General features: G+C 47.1%; 1 protein-coding gene across 8 annotated transcripts in view; it reads right to left on the bottom strand.

The window, feature by feature from the left end:
* Vps13d (vacuolar protein sorting 13 homolog D) overlaps nucleotides 1-27,865 on the bottom strand; it is a 226,072-nt gene that overhangs the window by 54,428 nt on the left and 143,779 nt on the right. For all 8 annotated transcript variants that reach the window (XM_057785000.1, XM_057785006.1, XM_057785001.1 and 5 more), the window contains 2 exons: nucleotides 19,863-19,997; nucleotides 18,674-18,841 (listed from right to left, as the gene is read on the bottom strand). In XM_057785000.1, the coding sequence (XP_057640983.1) occupies nucleotides 18,674-18,841; nucleotides 19,863-19,997 (303 nt within the window). The remainder of the gene's footprint in view (nucleotides 1-18,673; nucleotides 18,842-19,862; nucleotides 19,998-27,865) is intronic.

Raw genomic sequence — 27,865 nt, 5'->3', positions numbered from 1 at the left:
AGGTATTTGGCTGGTGTAACAGGAGCCTAAGCTTCAGTTTCTCCCTGTTCTCTGAGGCTCTTCTTTCACAGTTATTTACCTAATGGAAAGTTCCTCCTTAACAGCCTTACAAACCGCTGGTGACAGTATCTTCCTTGTCACCTGCATTTCACAGGAAAAAAAGATAGAAGTAACAGGAGGCTGTGGCACGGGGGAGAGGTCTTCTCTTCATCCAAGGACAAGGCTGGACAGCTGCAGCATGACCAGCAGAGCTCCAAGTCCCCTAGGCAGTGCCCAGGACACACAATCAGAAAGGCCATCCACATGCTGTGTGGTGCTGGAGGTCAGCATGCAGGAACAGAGCAGTGGCATGTGCCTGTCACTAACAGCCCATTACAGTGCGAGTCACCAACTCGTCTGGACCTCAGTTTATCCATCTGTAAGTTCCTACTCCAGAGGGTTGCAGAAGTAATTAAAGAAGAATGCTGCTGAGGGAGGGGGAGTTGATTGGGGGAGGAGGAGGGAAATGGGATGCGGTGGCGGGGAGGAGGCAGAAATCGTAAATAAATAAATAAATAAATAAATAAATAAATAAATAAATAAAGGTATTATGAAGAAGAAGGAGGAGGAGGAGAAGGAGGAGGAGAAGGAGGAGGAGGAGGAGGAGGAGGAGGAGGAGGAGGAGGAGGAGGAAGAAGAAGAAGAAGAAGAAGAAGAAGAAGAAGAAGAAGAAGAAGAAGAAGAAGAAGAAGAAGAAGAAGAAGAAGAAGAAGAAGAATAATGCTGGACCCAGGGTCTGCCCATCAGTTTTAACAAGTTTCTCAGAAGCAGTTTAGGACTTTAAATTTCAGAATCGTTTTCAACTCTGCTGGTAGCTAGCAAGAAAACCTGCTTCAAGGCAGTTAGGACCTGAATCACTTCAAAACAAAGGTCCTAACTGTTCCCTTCTGTTCAGTATCACTAAAACAGCTGCAGAACACAATCATTCTGGGGCTGGAAATGTCACTTGGTGGGACAGCACTTGCCTAGGCTCAATCCCCAGCACAACACACAATCAGAAAAGAGGAGAGGGAAGGGGGAGGGAAAAGAAGGCTTTCAAAACATTATTCTGTGAGTTTTGTCTTGACATTGAACCTTTCTGCAATATTTATAAACAGGAAAGTTAAGGAAATAATGACCCCCAAGCCAGTAACTGTCTGTCATTGACAAAATGCAAACCAAACAGCTGTCACTTGGCCCAAGGGTAAGGGGTGGGGTAAGTGGGGACACACATAAAAAAAAAAAAAAGGGCAACGAATAAGTTGGTATTTGGTGAAAAGGGGCTATTTAGGAACCCCAGATTTCTCTCTACAGAACACAGAACAGGTTGTCTCCAGTTACAGTTCTATGTGGTTACAATTCTATGTCGTCCAGAGGACACAGGCCTGGCAGGGGAACTGAGAACAGTAAGGCACTTGAAAGCTGGGCTGGACACTCACTTTGTGTCAGTGGCACCTCCAAGCCAGTGACCTTGCTTTTCCCCTCCTCCATTCTCCGGACTCTTGAGGCCCTCCAGCCCTGGGATGCGTCTTGTGTAGCCATTTCATGGACAAACACTTATCAGGACAGGCCACTTCTTCTCATTTAGAAACAAAGTTATCCACCAGCACCCGATTATCTCAGTGCACAAGGTCTAAAGGCATCCAGTAAGGTCCAGCCTCCAGACTGCCCGGGTGGTAACTGGTCTGAGGCACACACCAGCTGAACTGGCGAGTCTCTGCGGTTCTGCAACCGTGACCCAGTTATGAACTCAGATGTTGTTTCAGATTAATCCGGAAGCTCAGAGCGGTTTGAAGCACTTCCATAATAGGATTTGGCTTTTTCTCTCAAAAGGACTGGTACGGTTTGCTATAAGCCTGAAGGCATGGAGACAGCAGAATGGAGGCAAGCTTGGGAGACTGACCTCAACAGACCAGCAGAAGGGGCTGAGTCAAGGCCTAGGGTTTTCCCGTACGGATTACAAGAATCATGTAGGCAAGATGCCTTGTTGTTTTTCATATTTATTTAAAAATTACATTGATTGTCAGGCATGGTGACACACACCTTTAATCCCAGCAGTGGGAAGGCAGAGGCAGGTGGATCTCTGTGAGTTTGAAGCCAGCCTGGTCTACATAGTGAGCTCCAGGACTGCCAGGGTTATGTAAAAGAGACCTTGTCTCAAAATAAAAACAAAAATTACATAGATTTATTTCTTGGTGGGGGCTATATATGTGCTAGAGTGTGTGTAAAGCTCAGAGAACAATTTGTCAGAGTAGTTCTCTTCTTCCACTATATAGATACAAGGGACCAAACTCAGACGTCACTAAACTTGGTGGCAATCCCCTTTACCTTCTGAGCAATCTCATGTGCCCCTGTGCCTCTTAAAGGCAGTCATGTATGTATGCCTGGTCCTGCAGTGGCTGAACATGTTGTCAGCAGGCTTTCCTGGCAGATGACTGGCGGCTGTCTTGAGGACTCAGTCTCCACATACCCACTGCTGAGAATCCTATGACACAGAGGAAAGCTGAAGGTAGCTCCGAACAGCTGTGCCATCTTAATAGGATTTGCAACAAATACCAAAGACTCTTGCTCAAGTGCTGAGACAGATTATGAGAAAAAAAATATCCTCCGTAGTACCCACATCATGATGCCTACGTAATACTAGCTCCACTCTAGGGAGGTATGAGGACTTCATTCTATTATTATTGTTATTGTTATTATTTTATGGGTATGGATGTTATGACTCTAAGTATGCCTGCACACCACATGCATGCAGTTCCCATGGAGATCAGAAGACGGTGTTGGATTCCCCTGGAACTGGAGTTACAAGTGGTTGTGAGGAACTTTGTGGGTGCTGGGATATTGAACCTGGGTACTATTACCGCTGAACTGTCTTTCTAGCCCTGCCACACAGACTCTGAAAAGGAGTCCCAAGTCACCTCTGACACTAACTAGCAGTGTCTAGAACTGAAAAAAACCTCTTTAGAAACTTTCTCTCGAAGAACAGTATCTTGATTCATGAGACAAAGAAGAAAATTTTGTCAAAAATGACTTGATGGGACCTTAGCTAGACAAGGTCTCCTCCTGTGAAGCTACCTGGTGACAGCACCCGTGAAGTAGCCTAGTTCAGTCCTCACAACAGAAGGACAACCACAATCCCCACTTCTCAGAAGAAAGCAGGAAGAGTGCGAAAATGGCCAACAGAGACGCGCTATGTGTGGCCTCCCTCAACACGGCTTGTCCAGAGGCTATTACCTCTGTAGGAAAATGCCTTCCAGAATAGCGTGAAGCTCATACAGACACTCAAGACACACACTGTTCCTTGTGGAGAAGTGAAGCTGGCAAACTCCAGAACTCCTGGGTCTAAAAGAGGTTATCAAAGTCCATCCAGGCTCCTCGCTTCCTTCTCTCCACCCTAGCAAGTCCTCTCGGCTTCCCAGAACCCTTAACTCACTAACAACAGCAGATTACTCCCAGGAAAAGCAAGCAGTTTCTGAGAACGTATTAACCTGCTTGGGGGTGGCATGTGTGGACAGAACCTGCATCTTGGAAAAGCATGCACAGAGACACTGCTCACTTCAGGCAATGTCTAGGGAAGTGACTGGTGACCAGGCATGAATGTCCACTGAAAACTGCCCTTAGTCTCTGGAAAAGTAAGCAGCTTAGTCCTTCCTTTAGAAAGGGGTGGGGAGAGCAGTTGAGTGAAGACCTAAGGTATTGGATTAAGTCTCATCTACTGGTAAGCTTGAGGCCAGACTCAGGTGAAAACAGGAAAGAAAGTTCTTGGTAAGATGGGCCCAAATGTCCCCAACCTGCAGGTGAGGAGCTTAGGTATTCCCTAAGAACACTGAGGAAGCCCTGGTTTGCCCAGGACCCGGGGTTACAAGAGTGCTTGCTTCCTAGACACCCATCTTTTCACTGTAACCTTGCATCATGGGAAGGGGTAACTGGCTCATTTTTAAAGGGCACTAATGTGCCAGGCATGATGATACAAGCTTGTAATCCCTGCATTAAAAAGGCTGAGGCAGGAGGATCATGAGTTTGAAGTCAATTTGGATTAAAAACAATAATAACAATGAGTTCAAAAATCAAAGGATACAGATGTGATAGCACAGCCTGCGATCCCGGCTACTCGGGGGACTGAGGCAGAATGATTGCTTTACGAGGATGAAGTTCCAGGCCAGCCTGACTAACAGTCCAAGACCTCCTCTCAGAATATGGTTTTCATCCCAATCATGAGGGTGCCATCTTCATGACCTGATCATTCTCAAAGGCTCCCACTGCTAATAAAAGTCACCTTGCAGGTGACGAGCCATACGTAATATGGAGGTGGGGATGCAGGTTGGGCATGAGCAGTCAATCCTTGGCATATTTCTCCAAGTCTTCTAGTGGCGACTCATTCTACCCATGGTCAGGACCTAAGTTTAAGATTTGGGTGGTGAGAGTGGGCACAGAGTCATGCTAAGAAAGTCAGGGCCAGGAAGTTGATCCTGACCGCCTGGGAGGTTTGCACCAGGGACTCTTCCTTGACCATATATGGCAAGGAGCCCAACTTGGAGCCTGAGTCAGGCCCCAGCCTGCCTCCCAGCTCAGTTGCTGGGCAAATGATTCCAGTGTTAAGACTCTAAGCACTGGAGATTATGGGCTCCAAGAAGTCACCAGGAAGCTATCTGGTCTTAAGTCTAAATAGCTGCAGGAAAGCAGAGGTCACGTGTGCCTCAAGAGAAATGGCCTGCTTTAATCCATGAAAAAGAAAACTCCCAGCCAAGCTCTGAACGCTGTGAGCTGCACTGAGTAGAAGGATTTCCAGGGAAGACTCTGCAGATCAAATCAGATGAGACCAGGGGCTGCGGGTGGAAGCCATGACACATGCTCTTCTCTCTCAATTTCAGGCCAGCTCTAGATTACCAACATGCTTAAAAAGATCATCAAACAGTGTAATGGCTAGTCATGTGGAGTCAGAGGATTTCCCAAATGTAGTTTGGTGGTCAACAGAACGCGGTGACCCTGCTGAGCTCCACACTATACAGAACAGCTCAGCTGAAGACAGACCCGCCACCTTTCTCCCTCCGGTGGTCCAAAGGCATTTAACAAGGCCCTCAGTTTGCTGACTCTAGCTTCACAGTTTTCTGCTGTGGCTAGTGAAGGGCTGAGGTACTCCGGAAGAGCCGCTCTGGCCATAGAGAACAGTCTGGGGCACCTGCAAGCCACTACAGCAAGTAAGTGGACAGTTCCTTTTGCTGTGAGCTCCAGGTGGGGTGGGGCACCAAGGTGGTTCACTTGGTGCTTTGCTGCCAACATGGAACCCACACGGAGAGGACTGACTCCTTCAAGCTGTCCTCTGGCCTTCATACGAAACACACACACTAAATAAGTAAGTATGTATGTGTATATATATTAATTAAAGTGAGTCAGGCTTCCCACCCCTGAGTTTGGTTTGTCCTGACTGTGAAATGTGTGACTCTTTCTCCTAATCATACACAATACAATTGCAAACAATAACTCTTCTATGTAGATCACAGGTATCATGGCACAGTACTAGGCTCCAAAGGTCAAACACTTAAGTCTCTTCTCTTTTATTTTCATTCTCCATGGGGCAAATAGTGATCAGTCTCTTAACTAGCCCAGCTAGCCAAGTGGTCCATCTCCAGGCTCTGGCACAGCGAAACCCCCCCCCCCCCTCCCGCCGCCATGCACACACAAGCCTTGTGCTTCTCATACATAATCCCTCCTGTGAACCTCTTCCTGTCTACAGTCTATAGTCTGTGTGGCACCCATCTCCATGTATTTCTCCTTCTGTGCCAGCCCTCCCTACCTCAGCACCTGGATGCTTCCTGAACACATGGTTCCCACCCTCTTCTTTGCTGTGTCATGGGGCCCCTGAAGAGCAAAGTCTTGGCTTTCTCCCCCAGTGTGTCCTTGGTACCTGGCACAAAACCTGGTGCTTCTAGCTAGCTGTCTACTCACAGTTGTGAGCTAGAGGAAAGGCCTAAAATACAGCAAAACTGCTTATGTGCTAACGCTTTGCACAGCTCTGTATTTAGTTAGGTCTGTGTAGAGCTAGAACAAGGCTCAGGTGCCCTAAGAGTCTGAAGTTCTGGGCTGCATGCTTCACCCTGGATACAGGGCAGCAGCATCCACAAAAGCATTCCCATGCAAGAGGAAACTACAGGAAATGTGCTGAGTACTCTGTGCACCTCCTTGAGCCCAGCACCAACCGTGGTTGACCCCACAAACAAGATACCTAGGGGGGAGCCCAGCAGGGAAGCCTGTGACAGTGCATCGTCCATAAGAGGGCCAAAAGTATGGGTGGGAGTCAGGCAGCCTTGCTTCCTGGCCTCACTCTTTCCCCAATCTTGAGCAAGTTAACTAATATCTGAGTGACTCTTTTGTAAAAGGAGCAGCTAGGAGGATGATGCTGAGGAACAGGCAGATTAGACAGGCTGGTGAGGTGGCTCAGAGGGTAAGAAGCAAGCCTCGGAACTCACGGTGTTAGGGAAGAACCCAAGGCCCTCCACACATGGATGCTCATGCTCACCCACAATAATATTTTTAAAAACCAGATTAGTTTGTGTAAGAGGCATCATTGTGCACAGCACACAGTAGACATTAAAAGCCAGCTACTACCTTAAAACAAAACAAAACAAAACAAAACAGCACTGTTTAAGCTTGAACCCAGTGCTTCAAACATGCCAGGCCAGCACTGAACATGGAGCTACATCCCCAGCTCAGCCTGTACTATTTGACAGATGCCCATTCAATTACTCGGTTAAACACGAAGCTACCTAACAAGGGTACAGTGGGTGCTGGTAGCTACCCCACATCTTCTGTATAGCTCCTGTTGCTACACTGAGGAATAAAGGGAAATGCAGTTCACAGATGACAGCATTCCATGCGGTCTGGCTCCTTTCTGCACTGTGACCACACAGTCCACAAACAGCATGCAGGTGGACAAGCTGCCTGCTCATTTTGGCAACAAATTATGAGAGACAAAAGCCAAGGAAATACAAAATTAACATTGTTGTCCTCCTTATCAGAGCATACAGAGCCAGACGTGGCCACAGTCCTGGATGAAGAAAACCGGCTTCTGGCTTTTGCCTGGAATCTCTGGGACTGTTATCAGTAGTGCAGAACTAAGTTAAATGTTTCTTTGCACAAAGTTATGAGAAATGGATCAGACACAGTAAGGAAGGCTTCTGTGAGAACAAAACTGCTTTTAAAAAGTATATCATCACAGGGAAGATTAGGAAAACCCAAGTCTATAAATACAGCTGTTTACTGGAAATTAAGGGAAGATGTAGGCTAAGTAAATACAGAGATGAGCAGGAAAATCAAACGTTTGCAGGTGACATGCGTTTTCTGAAGCAGCCGTGTGGAGCGCATGGGGTTATAGAACTGTGTGGTACTCTCCAGAATGTTCTCTGGCATTCAACCCCAGTGCCACGCTGCTGCATCTCTGTCACTAGCATGTGAGAGCATGTGTGGACTTAGTTACTCAGAGCCCCCGTGACGCCTTCTCCAGAGGGCGGATGATTTTTCCGAGCAAAGGGGAGCAATCTGGATCATACCCACTACACATTTGTTGCTGGATATGCAAGTCATGAACGGAGGAGACTGGAGCTGTTGGCCCGCAGGTTTTCGAAGAGAGTCGATGCACTGCGGTGAGCTCCTGGTAGCTCAGGAGTTCCACGAAAAGGCAGCTAGAACCAATAGATGCAGCTGCAGGCCGAGGGACAACAGTTTTAGATTAGACATGTCCAAGCCCACAGACTCTGTTTTCTTGTTTGGAAGAATTGAGAATGTGCTGGAAATTTGGGGAATGTACTCTGAATCTTTCTTCCTTCTTCTATACCCCCCTCTTACCCTCCCTTCTCTTTCCCGCCTCCCCCCTCCCCCCACCCCAGCCTTTATTAGCTCCCATGCTACCCTCGCAGCCTGGCCAGGCTAAAACTCCCTGACACTGGCCTGCTGGCCCTCAGTGGGTCCCAGGGGCAGGCCTAACTAGAGATCCCTTGAGCCCCTATGGCTCTTATCTGCACAGTGCCTGAGGAGTTTGGTATCTTCTCTCCACGCCCTCCTGGGAAGCAGGCCCAGCAGGTGCCCATTGGCAATAGTTTTGTGTTACAGGCCTGAATGAACGATCCCCGCAGGAGCTGCCGACCTGTTTGCACAGACACAGAGGCAGTCAAAAGTCCACCGCGTGAACTTGGGATGACCCCAGCTGCAGAGTCACTGGCGGGTTCATCCGGAGGGCAGGCACGCTTTATTAAACAACTAATACTCTTCACAGATAACTTTGAGAAAAAGCAAAAGTGTTAACTCTTTGCAATCTTGCTCTGACAAAACACCTCAGCTGTGAAGAGACTCTGATGGAGGGGGCATGCAGGTCTGAACCAACACCGAGACAGACAGGGCACAAACAGGAACAGTGCTCATCTGTCCCAGGGAGGGGGCAGGACTCAGCCACCATTTGGTCTGCTGGTTTGGCAAAGAATTCTGGATTAATGTAAAAAGGACAAAATGTTAAGGTTTCATGTACTGACTCCAGTGAGGACTCTGGCTGGGAGTGGCCTGACAGTGAGAGCCCTCGGTCAGGCAGAAACTATGAAGTCTGGGACAAACACGTATGCAGCTCACTCTGCTTTGCTTTGCTTTGCCCTGACTCCTGGCACCCGCAGAGACCTAGGAGTGCCATCCAGAGCTTCCTGTGCCAAAAGGAGAGCGCGGCAAGACGAGTAAACATCCAGCACCAGCACTTGGCTTCCAGCAGCACATGGAGTTCCTTCCAGAAGGGGAGAGAGGCTTAGCAAAGGTCTGTGGTTCATAGAGCCATATTCTCCCCGAGCACACAGTCTTTACGGTCTCTGGGCCTGCTGCACAACCCAGGCCACTCCTAGATTCTCTTTATGTAGACTTTAAAAGGAACTGGTGACAACAATTGCTAATAGCAAGACACAGATCAACCATTTCGAGAAGGCATGTGACCAGCACTTACATTAATTTGGGCACAGGAGACTATACGCCTATTAAAGTTCCCTTCTGCCTCAGCTCACCAGCCGTCCTCTAAACCTGGGTATGGAAGGGCTTCCTACTTGGCTTATTTATAGGGGAGGTGCAGTTTTGCCTGGGTTTACTGGCTGGATGAGATCCTGTTGAAAGACTAGCTAGGCGAGGTGCTTCAAAGGAGTCCCGCCTCTCTCCCCACGCAGGTGAGCAAATGGGTCAGGGCAACAACCCAAGGACATTATCTATGCTGTATCCAGCACAGCCCTAAAAACGTAAGAGGAAACTATTTAGATCCTTGTCCTCCTTAGTCTGTAGTGGAAGACAGTCATGGAAACACATAAAATCCATAGAGAGAACAAGGTGCTGGAGAAATGGAGAGGTGGGTAAGGTTTGTTGTACAAACTTAAGGACTTGAGTTCAAAGTCAGGCATAGCACGTAAGTGGGGATGGATTCTGGGGTTCACTGGCCTGCCAGTCTAGCTCAAGCAAGTGAGCTCTAGGTTCAATAAGAGTCTGTCTCAAAATGGAAAAAAAATAAGGTGGAGAACAATAAAGACACCTGATGTCAACCTCTGACCTCTGTGTGTGCATACACAAGGCACCACACATGTACATACGCATAGGCGTTTACCACACACACACACACACACACACATATACAAAGATTAAATTTTTTAAAAAAGGAGGTCCCAAACAAATATCTATAACCCCAGGGCTCTGACCCACTACTTTTCTCTCCTTCCCTTCTACAGGATAAAAAGCAGGCAGCCACGAGCTGCCCTCCCAAGGGCAAGGTCTGCATCTGAAAGCTGGCCCTGTGACCCCTCCCGGGATCCTGGTCTCTTCACAATGGTCTGCGAGTGCTCAGTGCCAATCCTGATGTTCTTTCCCACATCTGCTGCCCTCAGTGTGTCTCCGTGTACATCTAGGAAAGCCTGACTCTCCACATCCATATCCAGCAGGCGCAAGCACGCATCTGGCCTGAGAGTTCTTAGGAATACAAGACGCACTCACGGAAGTCAGAGGCTCCAGTCTGCTACCATGTATGCTGTTTGCACATCAGGGTTTGTCACGGACCTCAGGCTGGTGACACAAGGACTAAGGCAGCAAATCAGCCCTGCACTTTGTCCCAAGAACTTTTATTGTTTATTCAGAGACCTGGAAATTCATCTTGACTGCTGATTAATTTAACTTGATTGGTCTCTCCTGACAGTTACTCTGTAGCAATCTAAAATTTTCACCTGCTCAAGCCATGGGACGCTAATCAAATTCACTAATGCCACTAGAAATAGGCTGCTAGATAGCCGGGCGGTGGTGGCGCACGCCTTTAATCCCAGCACTCGGGAGGCAGAGGCAGGCGGATCTCTGGGAGTTCGAGGCCAGCCTGGTTTACAAGAGCTAGTTCCGGGACGGGCACCAAAGCTACAGAGAAACCCTGTCTCGGAAAAAAAAAAAAAAGAAAGAAAGAAAAAAAGAAATATGCTGCTAGAATCTAGAGGAAACTGCCTGTTTCCCCGTGGCTGCGTAACTGCAGCCCTGTGACAACCCGGAATTTAGAGGCCACCCTTCATAGCAGGATGGCAGTGAAGAGAGAGGCCTCTTGGGAAGCTGTGGGTGCTCCTAGGGGCTATCTTCTGAGTTCCCTGGGGTAGGTCAGTCCAGAGGTCAGAGAGGGGTTGGCAACCTGGCTCAAGACTGACTGCCCCATTTCACACTGGTGACTGACTTTCCCACCACTCAGAGGAAAGTGATGACAGCCTGGCCTGCTGGCCCCATAGGGATGTCGCAAGCCTAGTGAGCCAACAGACATGAAAGTGTTCCTGTTCCTGAGGAGGAAGCAGCAGCGCCTGCTAGGGAAACAGCCTGAGGCTGCAGGAGCCAAGGGTCCTGTCCTTTTCTGCAAGCTCCATTTGACCCTCCAGAAGCTAATTACCTGTATTGTGACTCAACGTTTTCATCTGTCAAATGGGAATAATCCTTGACATTTTAATGTCTAAGTGTGTAAAGATCGGAAGGCAACAGGAGCGTGCTACAAAGGTTAAATGTCTATAAAACTCCACGGAGCCGCTGCACCTTCTTTGGTGATTGCCCTAACCTTGTAAATTTCCCAGTTACCAATAAAGAGGAAATCACTTTACTGACTACAATACCCAGTTTTGACCATCACAAAGGAAACAGAATTGAGGCAATGGTTTGGCTCTGACAGCACATTCTGCTCAACAATGTCTTCAGCAAAGACACTAGAAGTCTAACACCTCCAAACTAAGGTTTTATTACATCACTATAATTGACTTAAGCATTTCCCTGCTAAGAAGTAAACAGCCCTTTCCCACCCACACTTCTATTCACTTGACAAAGAGGAGCTGGGTTTGTTTCCCCTTTCTCCTACAGTCCACCAAGGCTTCCTGCCATGTTGGGTGGAGCCAGGGCCTGCCAGAACCCTGAGTGATAAGTCTTTGCTGTGAACTGTGCAATGTAAGACTGAGGGCTAACAAGACTGGTGAGATAGTACATCCTCCAAGTCAATGTCCCTGATAAAGGGTCTTGCTCTGTATCCAAGATTGGTCTTGAACTTGTGGTCATGCAGCCAGCCCATGGATGCCCTTTTCTATTTTGGTTAGCTGCAAACTTCAGATATATTTGGGACACACTTGTAAATCAACCATTCTACAGTTTCTGTTTATTTTACATTAAAAACTAAACAACAGATAATAAAAAGCAGGCCAGTGTTTTATTTAATAACTTTGCTGAATATACACAATGCAAAAAAAAAATGCCAAACCAAATAAGAGACACCCCATACAGAGCAACCTGGCTCATTTCCATTTTTCCTACAGCAAATATTTATGGCTGGTCACAAGGAATATCGGCCAAAAATGTTGTCAGATAAGATCTTTGCCCTCAGACAAGTCTACTCAAAGATGCAAGCAATAAGCAGACATCCACATTCCATAATTCCATAGGCCCTGAACCTCACTCATCCTTGAGGAGAACAGGGAGCTCTTCCCCTATGGCCCCCACAGCACTTTCCCATGTGAGTGCTTTCAGTCGGCACAGATTCCACTCAACCCCCACTCTTCTGTAAAGAGCCCTACTCCACATATGCACTCCCCTCCCACATCATCATCATCATCCTTCTTCAGTAGCTTCCACAGTATCTGCAACTAACGCAATGGCAAGTGTCTGCATATACTGGGAGAATATGCACCAAAGCCTATAATGCAAGGAAGCATGCTTGCTGCTATAACAGAAGTACAAAGTGCCAGGGGAACCTCTGCTGGGGAAAGAGCACTTTCTGGGTGGTATTTGGGCTCAGCCTTATAAATACACAGCCTCTGACTTGAGGTGCAAGAAAAGCATCACAAACACAGGTAAGATGCTGAGAAGAGATGCATGGAGAACGACATGCAGGGGAGACTGGGACAGCCAGCTTCGTTGTCATCTAGTCATTACCTGAGTCTCCAGGAGCCACCTAATGTTTGACTTACAACCACTTTCCTCATGTTTGTTAGAAACGCTCAGGAGTCTTCCCTGCTGGAGCTGAACAGAAAGGGAAGGACGTGCACGTTTCCCACGTGCTGCCGAGTGAGTGTGCTGTCCCTCTGCTCCCCGTGGCCATGCTGGAGTGCCCTTGGTTCCCAACGAGCTAGGCCTGAGCACATTATCATCTGGCTACGAGGCGAGGCAAAGAAAAGGCCCGTCTGTTAGCCTTCTGGAAGTCCCTTTTCCTTCCATGGTCTTTGCTCCCCAAGGCCATAGAGATTACTTTAAGTAATGCCTTGACAGAAGCTTCAATTATCCCAGCCCCTCCATTCACAAAGATTCTGCTCCAACCTGTTTTTATGTCCACTTGGCTTTTTGTGACTTCTCATATAGCTCACACAAATAACACCATGGTTCATGTGTGATTCCTAAGTCTCTAAGAAGAAAAGTCATTTTCCTTTGTGTCTGGTCTCGGAAAGTCACTCGGCAAGAGAAGAAGACTTGCTGCAAGGCTCACAGAGGACACTGATGGGTGAAACTCCAATACCAGATCATGCTTGTTTCTGTAGTACAAGGGAAGACTCAAGAAACAGTCACCAGCAAAGTACTAAGAGCTAGAGGGCCCGGGGGAAATCCAGAGTACACCAGCTTCTGTCAGGCCACCTTGGGGGAGTTACTTCTAGGTTCCTATTTCTTCATCTGTAAAGTAGTGGGGGCAACACCTCCCTACCCGCAGATGTCATCAATGATAAGTGATGAAGACAAACACAGACTGGTGTCAATGAGTAAGATTTTTTACTTTCCTCCAAGAAGCAAACTATAGAACAGGCCAACAGAAGTATAGACTTCTCAAAATGACACATTGTCCCCAGTGTTCCCCACCTGGCCTTTTAACTCAATTGCTAAGCATCTGAAAGCCATATGCTTACAGAACTCACGGACAAGATGTCTCTACAGAGTTTCAAAGTCTATGGGAGAGATGGAGGGGAGGAAAGAAAGAAGGGAAGAGAGTCACTGCGAAAAAAAAATCAACATTCTGCTGTTAACTGACAGTAGGTAATACAATATTTTCTAGTTTTAGGCATTCTGAGCTGAAGTTAAATATTATTTTCTTAGATTATTTCTAATTTTGTGTGTATGTGTATGCATGCACATGAGTGCAAGAGTCCACAGAGGCCACAAGAGGGTGTCAGATCCCCTGATGTTCAAATTATAGATGATTGTGAGGTACCATGTACGTGTTGGAAACTGAACTCAAGTCCTCTGCAAAAGCAGTAAGTGCTCTTAACTGCCAAGTCACCTCTCCAAGCCCTTAAACATTACTATTTTAAAATGACATCCTAGCTGCCTGGAAATGCTGAAGTAGTCAAGCACCACAGAGGTTACAATTCAGCTCCTAGGATGAAGGCACCAGAAGAGGGGTTTGAAGACCACAGCCACGTCACACACTGTGACTCTAACTACGAAACTGACCAAGACGGCACTTCTTATGATGGGTGGAGACCTTAGCCATGACAGTCATGAAGGAGACGGAACTTAAGGAAATGAAATCTTCCAGACACAGTGATCCTTATCTTCCACTGTCAAAAATCAGTTGATTTGTCCTTCAGAAATTCATAAAAATTAGCTAGGCATGGTGGCCACACCTGTAATCCCAGCACTCAGGAGGCAGAGGCAAGCGGATCTCTGTGAGTCTGAGGTCAGCCTGATCTACAAAGCAAGTTCCAGGACAGCTAGGGCTTCTATACAGAGAAACTTTGTCTCAAAAAAAAAACCAAAATAAATAAAGAAATTAATAATAATAATAAAGAAATTTGTAGAACTTGAGTGTAGTTCATTTCAACTTATTTGGCACAATACTCGGGGCACATCAGACACTGGTGTGAAGGACAAGAAGGGCTGTACTAAGCCTGGTTAAGCTACATTTCTTGCAGTAACCATATTTGCACTTAGAAAAACTACTTCTTAGGCTGGGCGGTGGTGGTGACACCTTTAATCCTAGCAGCAGCAAATCTCTGAGTTCAAGGCCAGCTTGGTCTACAAGAGCCAGTTCCAAGAGAAACCCGGAAAGGGGGGGGGGGGGAGAAGAAACAAACAAAAACCAAAAAAAGAAAACCTGCTTCTTTGGAGTAGACAGGCTTTTTTATTTTTGATCTTTTCAGCTTTACTCCCTTCTACCACACAGCTGCACCCCTAGGAAACGAGGTGAAGTCCTCTGAAATGTGTGCTGTTCACTGCTAAGACAACTTTAGGAGCCCACTCTTGACAGGACGACACTAGGAGGTGTGGGGGTTGTCATCTGCTTTCTGCTGGCTGGGGAGCTGCCTCCTTGGCTGAAGGAGAGGAACGCCAAAGCTGTGCTTGGGAACCTCGGTCACTTGGGATTCTCATGCCACCACTCCACTGCCCGGTGCCAAACAGGCTGCTGACCACCCTGATGTTTAAGATTTGCCTGAGCTAGGAAGGGTCAGTCAGCATCAGAAAACTGCCTCTGACTACACAGAATTTAAACTTTTAGCCTTCAAGGTTATTAGAGGAAAATTAAACAAAACCTCTGATGCCAGTAAACATGTAAGTAATTCCTCCGCATGTGACAGCCTGAATACACCCCATCTGAGGCAGAAAAGGAATCCTTCAGGTGACTTGGGATCAAAGGGTTTCTGAAAACAGAAAATCCTACATTCTCTAAAGGGTAGATCACTGTCTGAAACAAATTTCACTCAACTTAAAACCATGCCAACTTAAACACAGTAAAAGCCAATGCTTACGAGAAGCCATCCACCTACTTCTTGCTTATAGGTACATGGAAAAGCTATTATGGGGATAATCAACTCGACAATAAAATGGAACAATCACATAATGACAAAAACAGACATAGTCATAAATTGTCGTTCCCCTTCAGAATCCACACAGAACATTCTTTTGTGCAAAGATCTAACTTTCTCCTTGAATAAACAGTGCGTTAGTCTCGTCTGAGCCCTATAAATATACTGCCTGCAAAACAAACACAAACAAATGCTAGTTCCTAAACAAAAGGCAGCTGGGCTGCCCTCCCTGCTGCAAGGCCACAGCAGAAGACGTGGGCGATGAGGCGGGCAATGAGGAAGGCGCTGGGGCACGGCCTGTCCACTGAGCACTGAGCTGTCCCAGATCTGGTTTCCTGGGACAAAGGGTCAGCGGAAGGGAAATGGCTCAACTGCACACTGCCACCCCAAACAGAAGTGGGAGAAAACCTCACCTGAGGTGCTAGTTGGCCTCTGCAGAAGTCACTCAAAGTCAGTCTCGATCTCTACCTGCCCACACTGATCTCCAAGTGTTGCAAAAACCCCTGACAATTCATGCTTGCAAGCAGGACCTTGGTATGGTTTGGTTTCTGAGACAGCATCTCACTCAGCAGCCTCTGCTGGCCTCAAACTCAAGATCCTCCTGCCTCAGTCTCCTGAGTGCTAGACTTTGATTGAACTCAGGGGGTTATTAATAACAACAACAATGACGGTGACAGAGTTGGGAGGGAGACAAAGCGAGGCCACTAGGCGGAGTGGGAAGAGGAAGAGGTGGACGGATACACCATGGTCAAAACACAATGCGTTTCCACAAAGAAGTGAAAAAGAGTAAAAAAGAGTGATCCAGGAAAGGAAAGCTTCTACAGCTGTCTGCCCTTATCTGAGCTTCAGTCCCTTCTCGGAAACACTAACAATGCTTAACCTGACTGGGTTACCTAGACAGCCAATGTCACCAGACCAAAGGCACATTTGCAAGCACCTAACTCTGACTGCATGTAGAGAGGGTGACCACAGGCCACCATTCCCCAGGCCTGCTGGAGAGAGGACAAAAGGAGATAGGACAGCAGCAGACTTACCAGCTAACAAAGCAATGTCTGCGTCCAGGACAAGTTTCCAGTAGGAAGCTAGCAATTGTGAATAGTTTGCATTCTCTAAAGTGCCTGAGAAAGGACCTTAGACACACAAGGGGAGACAGCGATTGCTGGTGGGGGAGTGTCAGAATGAGCTGGACAACCCTGTTAGATCTAGTACAACCCTGTCATTTTTAGTCACTTGACCTTGAAAATGTGTCCAAGTCCTTTAAGCCTGGCTTCCTGATTTGCAGGGTAGAGATTAACGCCAGCAGGGCAGTGTGTGGCAAGGGCCTTCAGTCACAGGCCTGACAGACAAAAGGCACTCAGTAAGTGTTTGCAAAGGAAAGTGTGTGCCACATGGCGCTGCTGCACTCTGTCCCTGTACCAGCACCTTTCCGTTACGGTTGCTGGCATCAAGAAAGCCACAGAACTACCAGCACTTTGTCCAAATCACAACAAACAAACTGCTTTCAACACCAGAGCAAAGCCGGGTGGCTGGCAGTGGCTCGGTGAGGGGCGTGGTCACCTTCTGCCCTCCTCCTCACTGGAACTCAGCACTCTAAATACTACCCCACGGCCCAAGCTTGATTCTTGTGTCCTCTGCATTTCCTTAAACCCCCTCATGAATGCAGAGAAGCAGACAAAACAGCTCAACAAGGCAACCCTGAAGGTCTGCTTTCAACTCCCCAGAACCACTGGAAGATGGAAAGCTTTAGCCCAGCCACACATACAGCCACACCAAAGATGGTCTGGCCTGGTGTCAGCAGACAGACCAGCCCATGTGAAGAGGGAGCTTTCCTGTCTTGCAGCAAGATGGACTCAAGTGTTTAGTAACAAATTCAGGGTTTATTAAAATAAATTAGAGAACAATTTCCCTCAGTAACCTGTGACTTTAATACTGTTCAGCTTACTGGAGACAAGATGAACTCATGAAATATGCTGACACAGTTAACAAGGTTTGCAGTCAAGCGACTCTGGCCCTGGAAAGCCCCTTACGTAAAAGTGGTGACACTATAAAGTACGATAATCAATAAAGTTGAATCAAAAGCTTTAAGGAGAGTGTTTACAACAGAATGTTGCAGGGTATCTGTTGACATCGAGTTCAGGCGCTAAATGAAGAACTTGGAAGTCAAGCAGCAATGTACTGTAACATACATGGCCGGGGGCAGCGTAAGGAAGACTTCCGAAGAGATGAGGGCCGCCTTTCAGACCCTGCCCTGATTTTACCTACTTCCAAGTTGTATTCTAAGAAATTCTCTTTCTTCTTCTTCTGAAAGCAAGATTTCTCTGTGTTGAATCACAAGGCATACCCTTCTGCTATGACCCAGGACCATCACAGCCTCAGAAACACTGATCCAAGGAAGACTGTCCTCCCTGGTGACACTCCTGAAAAAGACACCCATTCCAGCACAGAAAAGCTAGTCAGCTGCACCTCTCTGCTCGACAGCATGGGGTGAGGTAGAGCAGAGGGGTGGGGTCCCCTGCCAGAGCCACTTTTCTTCCCAGCAGCCCTGGGCCTCACAGGAGTCAGGCCCATCGGAAGAAGCAGCAAACACCCACAAGTGTTTCCGTGGGTTTCTTTCATGAATGACAGGACAGTGTCCACATGGGTAACATTTCTTAGGAGGTCCCCAACATTTCCACAGAGAGGAACAGGAAGGAGGCAAGCTCTCTGGGAACAAGATGGGCTCTCAGACAACTTGCATACACCATGGAAGAGCTGCTGCACTCGGCCACTGCTGGGTACCAATAGTGGACCATCATAATGCCCACCAAGCAAGATGCCAGGGAACCATGAGGTCACAGAACAGCCCCATTGTCCTCCCACAGTTAGGTTCACATGGCTTGCAGGGCCACTGTATTATTGGACCCCATGGAATTGTGGGGATTTGTTGGCAAATCTCAGGCAGAAGGCATAGTTCAGTTCATACTGTTTGGTTTGGGGGGTTTTCTTTTGTACTAAGGATGATACCTGAGACCTTGGACATGCTAGGTTAAGTGTCCTACCACTGAGCCACATCCTCAACCCCTCAAATTCATGTTTACAAAAAGCTAGTTCATTCTGTAGGTGTGGGGAAGGATACACAAAGCCCAGGGGTCATGTGACTACTGTTCTGACCAGGCAAGCTGCAGAGCCAGGGTAGGGGAAAGATACATGCTTTGGAGCATGCTCCCTGGCCCTGTTGTCAGACTCTGCAGCAGAGGAAGGCAAACCACTGCAGCAAGGAGAGGGTGTGAGTGCTGCTTCTCTGGGCCAGCTAACACCAATGAAACTCAGTGACACAGAGGCCTCTTGAGGCTAATCCCATGATCTCATCAACATTCCCTTACCTTGGCAGCAGAATTCGACACTCCATGGGTAACATTTCTTATGAGGCCCCCGACATTTCCATACTTTATCAGTCCAGTGACCCCTTCAGAAACATCATTCAAAAGGCCCATGGGATTGCCGAGGAAGTCTACTGATCCTAGAATCCGCGCTGCCTGACTGAGGAGTTCCTGTGGGATGGAACGGGGGAGGAAAGGTACATCAGCACCAGTGTCCCCAAGAAGAGGTCAGGGATCTATCTCATCCCCCAGTCCTGTCAATGATGACTTTCTCAATCTTCGTCACCCCCCAATGACCTCCTGTGCTCTCATGAATGACCCTAAACCTCACCCAACACACACACTGGGGGACTGTTTTCAATACAGTTACAAATATGCTTCCAGGCCACTTAGGAGAATGGAAGCAGCTGTGAGACTGGAAAGAGTCTTTGGGGATTTTTATGAAAAAGCATCAGACTTTCCCGCCAGGCCCACTAGGAGAATCAGGCAGGAGCAAGGAGGGGTGATTCTGGAGTATGTGCTCAGCAGGAGCAGGCGAGGAGAAAAGGTCCCCGACTTGGCAAGCAAACCCCACCAGGCCCTTTGCATGTCTGATGCCTGATTCCAGGAGTACCTGCTTGTGCACGTCCCTGCAAGGGGTGGTGGTGGTGTGTGTATCTCCAGTTAGGGAAGGAAATGAGTAAGCTCTGACTGTGGAAACTAACAGATTCTACATGATATGATGATCCACTCAAGGCTCTATATTTGGAATTGTGCAGTCTAGATTAAAAAATACAAAATGGAAACTGTCCAGCTTGATTTAAAAAAAAAAAAAACAAGTTCAACTCAAGGTCAAGATCTCAGAGGCGCTAAGAACAGTGGTGTGGTTGTTGAAAGCAGCCATGCCTGGTGCATAAAGAGTTCACAGTACCCTGCGCTGTTCCTGAAGCACCAACTAAACAGCTAGGAGCTGTGACTAACCCAGGGAAGGAAGCCCGGGACCAGCCCTGAGGAACAAGACAAACAGTGCATAAGTTAGTCTTGGGATTCTCAGAATATCTATGGGGGTGGGGTGGGGAGGGAGGCAAGACCTGACTCACACAGCACAGCAGAGCTGAGACATCTTAGACTCCCAACACCCAGAACCACGGTGCTGCCTGGCCCTGGCTGCCCCTGCCTCACTCCACTCTTCCCTGTCTGCATGCACACACACCTCTTGGAAGTGCTTAAGGATATCATTGATGATGAACTCCTTGGTCTCATACGGGTGCACCCGAGTGAATGGGTCCAGATTGATCACAGCATCTTCAAAGCGAATAAGTGGGAATCCCAGGGTGCTTTTCAGGGCCTAGTTAGGGAAAAAAAAAAGGTACAGACTTCAGACACAAGGAGATTTTCTGAGGTGCTATAATTCTAGAACCCACGACAAATGATGAGTCATGGATTAATGTTTAAACATAAGGATTTCCCTTATAATTACAAAGGTAAAATGTCACAGAAAAAAGATGTACAGATCTATTACCCGAAGTCACACACATCTCAGCATTCCAGCAGCAGACGTGTCAGCCTCACGGCAGAAGCCCTTCTGGTCTGCTGGACCCTTGTCTGCCAAGATCTCCTTTTTGACTAATGTACACTGCACAGGGACAGAGCAGCTGCACACACATTTACTTTGTTTTATTTTTTAAAAAATATTTATTTATTTATTATGTATACAATATTCTGTCTGTGTGTATGCCTACAGGCCAGAAGAGGGCACCAGACCCCATTACAGATGGTTGTGAGCCACCATGTGGTTGCTGGGAATTGAACTCAGGACCTTTGGAAGAGCAGGCAATGCTCTTAACCTCTGAGCCATCTCTCCAGCCCATTATTGTTTCTGCCTCTTATCTTCACTTGTATGCTCCTGTGTGGTGTGCATGCATGTGAGTGTGTGCATGGTTACTGCACAAGGGTATACACATGTGTGAGCATGTATGAGCTGATAACTGAATCTTTCTCGACTCTCTTCCATCTTATTCTTTTGAGGCAGAGTCTCTCCATCAAACCCAGAACTCCCAGACAGCCCATCTTACTAGCCAGCTTGCTTCAGCAATCTGCTCTGTTTTCCAAGACCGGAATTGTGGACACGAAAGCAAGACTACTGAGCATTTTATGTGAGATTCTAAGGGTCACAACTCCAGCCCTTTTGCTTACAGTGCTTACAACCACTAAGTCATCTCTCCAGCTCCCAGGTAGGAAAGTGGATTGTCATTACTGCCTTAAAAGCAGACCTGCCGGGGCTGGAGAGATGGCTCAGAGGGTAAGAGCACTGGTTGCTCTTCCAGAGGTCCCGAGTTCAATTCCCAGCAACCACATGGTGGCTCACAACCATCTGTAATGAGATCTGGTGCCTTCCTTGCTAGCAGTACATTGTATGCTTAATAAATAAATCTTAAAAAAAAAAAATAAAAAAAAAAGCAGACCTGCCCCCAGCACAGATACTACCCTCCCTCCACAGACTGGGTTTTTCTGATTTGCATTTTGCATAAATGGATTTGTTAGCATGTACTTTTGCTGTGTTTTCACTAGGCTGTGACATCTTATTAATTTTTATTTTTATATAATTTTACATCACACAAGTAAAATCCCATTTAACCATTAATATTGGTGGGAAGCTGGGTGGGTGTTGTTTTGTTTGTTTTGTTTTGAGACAAGAGGGTTCTCTATGTAATCCTGTCTGGCCTGCAACTTTTATGTAGACCAAGCTGGTCTCAGACTCACAGAGAACCTCTTGTCTTTGGCTACAGAGTGCTAGGAACAAAGGTGTGCATCGCCACACCCAGCCATTGAAAATCTTTAACGGTTAGCAGTGAAGAAGTTATGGCATTCACAGACATGCATTTTGGGTGAATCTGCAGGCATTCTATTTATTTATTTATTTATTTATTTATTTATTTATTTATTTATTTATTTATGTTAGGTGCATGTCTAGCTGCTGGCCCATAAAAGGTGAGCACATTGACCCTCAGTATACATGCCTGCTTCATTTGTCACACTCACATGGCGACACCGAAAGCTTGGTTCTTATGTGACCTGAGATCCACGCACATCTTTCCAGACAGTATCTTCCCAAGCAGTACTGAGCACACAATGACAGTCACATGACTGCTCCTGCTCCCTTTTGTTCTGTCCCCCACAACGCTACCATTTTTAACTGCTGTGACCCTGTAACGAACTGTGAGTGCTTTGGATTCCCTTTTTCCTTGAGGACTATCTTGGGTACTGGCCACAATAAATTTTTGAGGGAAAAAAAGCTCGCCCAGAAAATTTTAGAACTGTCCTCAGGATTATGACCCATAAGTCAACTGAGGAAAGGGAAGCTTCACATCACTCAGTGTTCCGCTGCAGTAACAAGGCTTACCCTAATGTAGAGGGGCTTTTAACATCACCAACAACGTCTCCATTTTTCTATGTAAACATTGTGTACACTTTCTGTTCAGTGTGTCCCTTTATAGATTGAAATGGTCACAGTTCTTTGTATCTTCAATGGATCTATTTTGGTGTATTTACCATAAGTCTTCCTTTCACCAGAATCTTTAATAACTGCTGTCATTTGCTTCAGAAGTAAGACCATGTGATCAGTGAGCCTCAGCCTCGAGAGACCTGCAGGCCCCTACACTGTTGTTCCTGATGATGCCACAGTGTGGGGAAGCTAAGATTGCCATCCTTAAAGATACGGGTTCATGCTGGATGGTGGTGGCGCATGCCTTTAATCTCAGGACTCGGAAGGCAGAGGCAGGTGGCTCTGTGAATTCAAGGCCAGCATGGCCTACAAAGCAAGTTCTAGGACAGCCAGTGCTGTTACACAGAGAAACCCTGTCTCAAAAAATAAACAAAAAAGAAGATATGGACTCCATAGAAAGTTTCTGCTGACAGTTAGCCCCACCCACGTGAGAGAGAACAGGAAGCTCATTGTGAAATTTCATCTAGAAATATCAGAGAAGCTACATTCCATGATGTTTTTTATCCACATCTAAACAAGATCTAAACAATAATAATACCAATAGGCATGCTACCACGGAAGAGGGAATCCTATGGAGCCGCAGTCTAGGAAAGAACTACAGGCAACTAAGGATGCGGAGAGCAGGAGACATGGTCCTCCACAGGGAAGACACCCCACATACCCGCAGCCTCCAATCGGTAATCCAATACCAACGGTCAGCCCCGAAATCAAGTACATACAAGTAACTTTATATGGACTGAGCAGATTATATTTATGTATTTAGGAACATGCACACAACAACAAAGAAGTAGGGGGCATGAATTTGAGAGATGGTGGGTGGGGTGCACAGGAAGAGTCAGAGAGAGGCAAGGGGGACAGGATGTAAGTATACTTTGATTTCAAAACCTTTCCATCCCATTAAGGCTCCCATCATGTTTGACTCTCTCTCTCTCTCTCTCTCTCTCTCACACACACACACACACACACACACACACACACGACATGGTGGTTAATACTTGTAATCCCAGCACTAGGGAGCTGGGAAGGCAGAAAAGGCAGACCCCTGGGACATGCTAGCCAGCCAGTTTACCCTAGTCAGCCAGGCTGGGTCAGGGAGACCTTATCTCAAAATACAGGTATAGCTCTTAAGGAATGACAATTAAGGTTATCTTCTGGCCTCTACACACACGGACATGAACACACAAGCCAAATAAAAATTAATCCCTTGAAAACACCTGCTACTTCGATCAAGATAGGACTTTCATGAAGAGTTTGTAAAATGAAAAGAGATAAAAGACCAATAACCTGACAGACACCTGGCTGGCTGCTAGGACCAGACAATTCCAGCAGAATAAAAACAAAAACAGCTACAAAAAGAGCCCAAGAGGCAAGAGTAGAGGCAGGAGGGCCAGAAGAGACATGGCATAAACACAGAGTCAAATACCAAATAGCAGAGGACGAGACAGAGACAGAAATAGGGAAAGAACACTGGTCTGGGACCACGGGATGGCACTGGTAATATCAAAAGGAAAAATTTTAGGGACTAAGAACATCCTTAAGATGCCAGTGTGGGGGCTACACCTCCACTTCTAGCACATGGGAGGCTGAGGCAGGAAGTTTGCCAAGTTCAAAACTAGTCTGGGATTCAGATCTAATTCAAGGTCAGCCTAACCCCCTCCCTCCCACCCAAACTGAAGACATACATACTAAGTAGGCAACCTAAAGTCACAAGACTGGCCATGAGCAGATCCCAAACTAGAATGTGCTGTTTTTAACAACAGCTACTTATTTGGTAGAAAGCACAGAGACCAGAGAGGGCCACTATTTCTTCTCAAAACTCATTTGGCCATGCCTCCCACCAAAGAGTAAGTAGGCACAAAGGGACTGTATCGAAGTTTTCCCCATTTCACTGAGGAAGAAAACGGACAGTTAGCTTAACTCCTTCATTACAGGCCTCAGGCCAAGGTCAGGGACTAACATGTGGGCACACAGTCTCACCAATGCTGTGAGTTTTACTTTCTTCTCAGAGATGGGGAAGCCTTAAACAAAAGCTTAAGGTAGAAAGCTTAGAAACAAAGCAAGAAGTGAAACTTCCTCATTGAGACCTAACATTAAAAAAGACTGGTACTCTGCTACAGGTCCCTTCGACCTTTACCAAGCTGCCAAGGCCTCACAACAGGTACCATCCATCCTGGAATCAGGGAAGTGGAATGAAACTGTCTTCACTTAGTCATTTACTGCCCCGTATCCCTTGTTTGCAAAAGCACAGGGCCAGCCTGTTGGTACAATTGCTCCCTCCGGAGGGACCCAGTGACTGGTCACATACAGTAGGACACTTAGTTACTCAAGTAGCAGTTTCCTGTTGTAAAATGGATTCTGGAGAAAGCAACCATGTGCTCATAAGTTCTTAATAAAATAGAAAACTGCCCACTCCCACCTCCCAGACAAAACGGCTGAAGCCTTCCAGAGACGGGGCGCCAAGTTGAAAGAAGAAATACCTGTCCACTAGGCCTCAGATCACAGCTAGGCCCTGGGCCTTGTCCTTTCCTTTCTTAGTTTATCCCACACTAAACAAAACTGTCTGGAATTCATTCTCTAAAGGTTTATTTATGGCACATTGAGACTGTTTATGTGAAGCAGGGTATTTGCCGATTTCCCTTTGGGGACAGTGTTTAAAGCTACGGGGCTACTTCCCTCTCTGGCACTTTCTGAAACACAATTAACAATACTGGATCTTTTTCCTTTTAACAAATCTGGTTTTTATTTAGGGAGGGGAGGGAAAAAGTAAAGGGTCTGAAGTTTCCCAACAAATTATTTCAAGCCTTTCAGAAGACAGTTTTAGGCTTTTTAAATAGTGTCTTTGTTTGAAATCCCCCCCTTACCCCCACCCGCTCACTCTCTGACCATTAAAGTGTGGGTTTTCTTCCAAACTAGATTGCTCAATTAAGGTCCTTCTTTTGTTATACCCCAATGCTCTAAATGGGAAAAGCCTGCTGTAGGCACCGTCTGAAAACTTTTAAAGACCCCCCTGGTATCTTTTGATCTTTAACGGAGTTGGGGGAAACCCCCATATAAAAGCTACCTGGTTTTTCAAATGACCACGGTATCACTAACATACAAACTCCATACAAAGCATGAAGAGAAAGGAGGAGAAGCCGTGTTCTTGACTCCATGAAATGGAGTATTAGCTTCCCTTCCTGTCTGTCATGAATCCAACGAAGACAGCAGATGTAGACAGGTCTGAGCACCAGACAGACACTGCATCTAGCAACAATGTCCCTCAGTGTAAACCTAGAAAGGCCCCCCTCTGAGATTTCTGACAGCCTCACTCCTGCCTGGGAGTCCAGAGAATGGAGGCAATTGGTCCTTCAGTTCTAAGACAGGCTTACCTTTGAGTCAGGCCCCTGTGGCTGCTCTTCACAGAGAAGGGCTTCATTTCCTAAGCACATGTGTTTAGTGATTCCATATTCATCAGAAAGAGCATACTGCCCTTCCTAAGAGCTCCTAATAAAGGGCTGTTACTCTGTTATAAAACTCTGAATAAATGGTATTATCTTAGGAGTCCCAAACGCCAGGAAGAACACTCAAAGTACGATAACAACGGTGACTTCTACAAGTCCAGAGCTCAACTCCCAATCCCAACACCCTGCTTGAAACACAGGTATGCCATGGTATCTGCATAATACTACTCTGAAAAGTCCTCTAACAGAATCCCAAGAAGACAGTCAACATGAAGGGCTGAGCTCACCTCAGCAGAGCACACATAGCACCTGTAGAGCTGCAGAGCACACATGGCACTGGAACCCCAGGACTGCAGAGAACGCATGGCATTGGAACCCCAGGACTGCAGAGAACGCATGGCACTGGAACCCCAGGACTGCAGAGAACGCATGGCATTGGAACCCCAGGACTGCAGAGAACGCATGGCATTGGAACCCCAGGACTGCAGAGAACGCATGGCATTGGAACCCCAGGACTGCAGAGAACGCATGGCACTGGAACCCCAGGACTGCAGAGCACACATGGCATTGGAACCCCAGGACTGCAGAGCATACATGGCACTGGAACCCCAGGACTGCAGAGAACGCATAGCATTGGAACCCCAGGACTGCAGAGCATACATGGCAACAGTACCACAAGACTGCAGAGGCACATGACAGCACTACCCAGGACTGCAGAGAACGCATGGCAACAGAACCACAAGGGTGCAGAGCACACATGGCATCGGTACCACAGGTCTGGGGACCAGGCACTTCTGCTGGGAGCACTCTGAAAGGAATGCTGGGGGTCTGTGCTCTTTAACGAGACGATTTTAAATCAAGAAGTCTTCCACTTGCAGGAAATGCTTAGCATTGGTTTGCTGGGTGAGAGCCAAGTGTTCTGGGGGAACAGACTTTATCAAACAAACCCATTCCAAGGGTCACAGAAGTCAAGTGGATACTTGTGGATATTAGCAAGACAGTAGTTTCCCATGGTTTTCCCCTCGCTCCCTGGCTAATTATAAGCATCTCCAGCCTCCTGGGAAACACTTTGGGGCAGATTAAGCAGCAGGGCAGCGAGAGGAGAAGGGTACTGTGCCACTATTCCCAGGACGCTGCCCCTGAACCGGGCCGGCCCTCCCCTGCCTGAATTCGCTGAAGGCATCACCCCATCCCAGTCTCTTCTAGAATCTGAGGCTGAGCAGACAGCTGCCTCATCACCTGCAGGTCTGTCTATTTTAGAAGCTGGGAGTTGGCAGGCTGTGGCACATGAGGCCCACACATGTGTTGTCAGGCCCACAAGGCTTTTTGTTGTTATTTTTTTTAAATGTGAACCGACTGCCAACATTTAAAAACCAAGAGATTCTGCACAAAAATGCAGATTTCAAGCTTCTCCTTAAAATCCTGAGCATTGGGCAGTGCTGGGCTTACAATCCCCAGCCACAGCGGTGACGGCTACAGTGGGCCGTGCTGCCCCTCCTCATGGAACTGTGCTCTGGGTTGAAGGCCCCTTGCACTACCAGGCAGAGCCTGCAGCCTAACCTGCATGGGCATCTGAACCCAACACTGCAGGCTCACAACTTTTTCAGCTATCTAGATGTTCCTCTGTGGAGACACTGCAGCCGTCGTGCATCTCCTGAGAGAAGTAGCACAGACCAATGTGGCCACTGATGCACAGTGTAGGGAGGGAGGCTTGGACAATCATCTTCAAGGGCATCACAAGGAAGAACCAGAAGCAATGGCTGCCAACCTGAGCAGGTAGATTCAGCATCAACAAAAGGAAAGGCATTTTAACAGTACCTGTCCCATTCCTGTATAGGTGATGCTTACTACTATACAGGATGAAGAAACAAAACAGAGAACTTCAGCTTCCCAACCTACTAAGCAAAGGTACCACTGAGGAGACACAGTCTAACAACATCCTCGTCTAGGTCCCAGGGGGCCAGTACAGTACAGTGGGGAACTCAGACATAATGTAGACTTGGATTTGAATGTCAGCCCACTACCTTCCTTCAAATATGCTTTGCCACTAAAAATGAAGGTGGCGTTGAGGCTGTAACCATCAGCTATGGATCAAGACGGTTGGTAGGAGGATTATGTCCTGAAGCTGTACAAGGCCACGGCCCAGCAGGCTGATAGCTAAGTCTCCCTTGAAGATGGCTGACCTTCCATCTGACGGCCATCACAGTAGAAATAGATGCTTAGAAAAAAGTGAGAGAGACCTGGACGGTGGGTCAGGAGAAAGACGGTCTT

Source organism: Chionomys nivalis, chromosome 11, assembly GCF_950005125.1.
Source record: "Chionomys nivalis chromosome 11, mChiNiv1.1, whole genome shotgun sequence".
Taxonomy (NCBI): Eukaryota; Metazoa; Chordata; class Mammalia; order Rodentia; family Cricetidae; genus Chionomys; species Chionomys nivalis.
The sequence above is the reverse complement of the archived record's forward strand: the minus strand, read 5'-3'. Positions and strand labels throughout refer to the sequence as shown.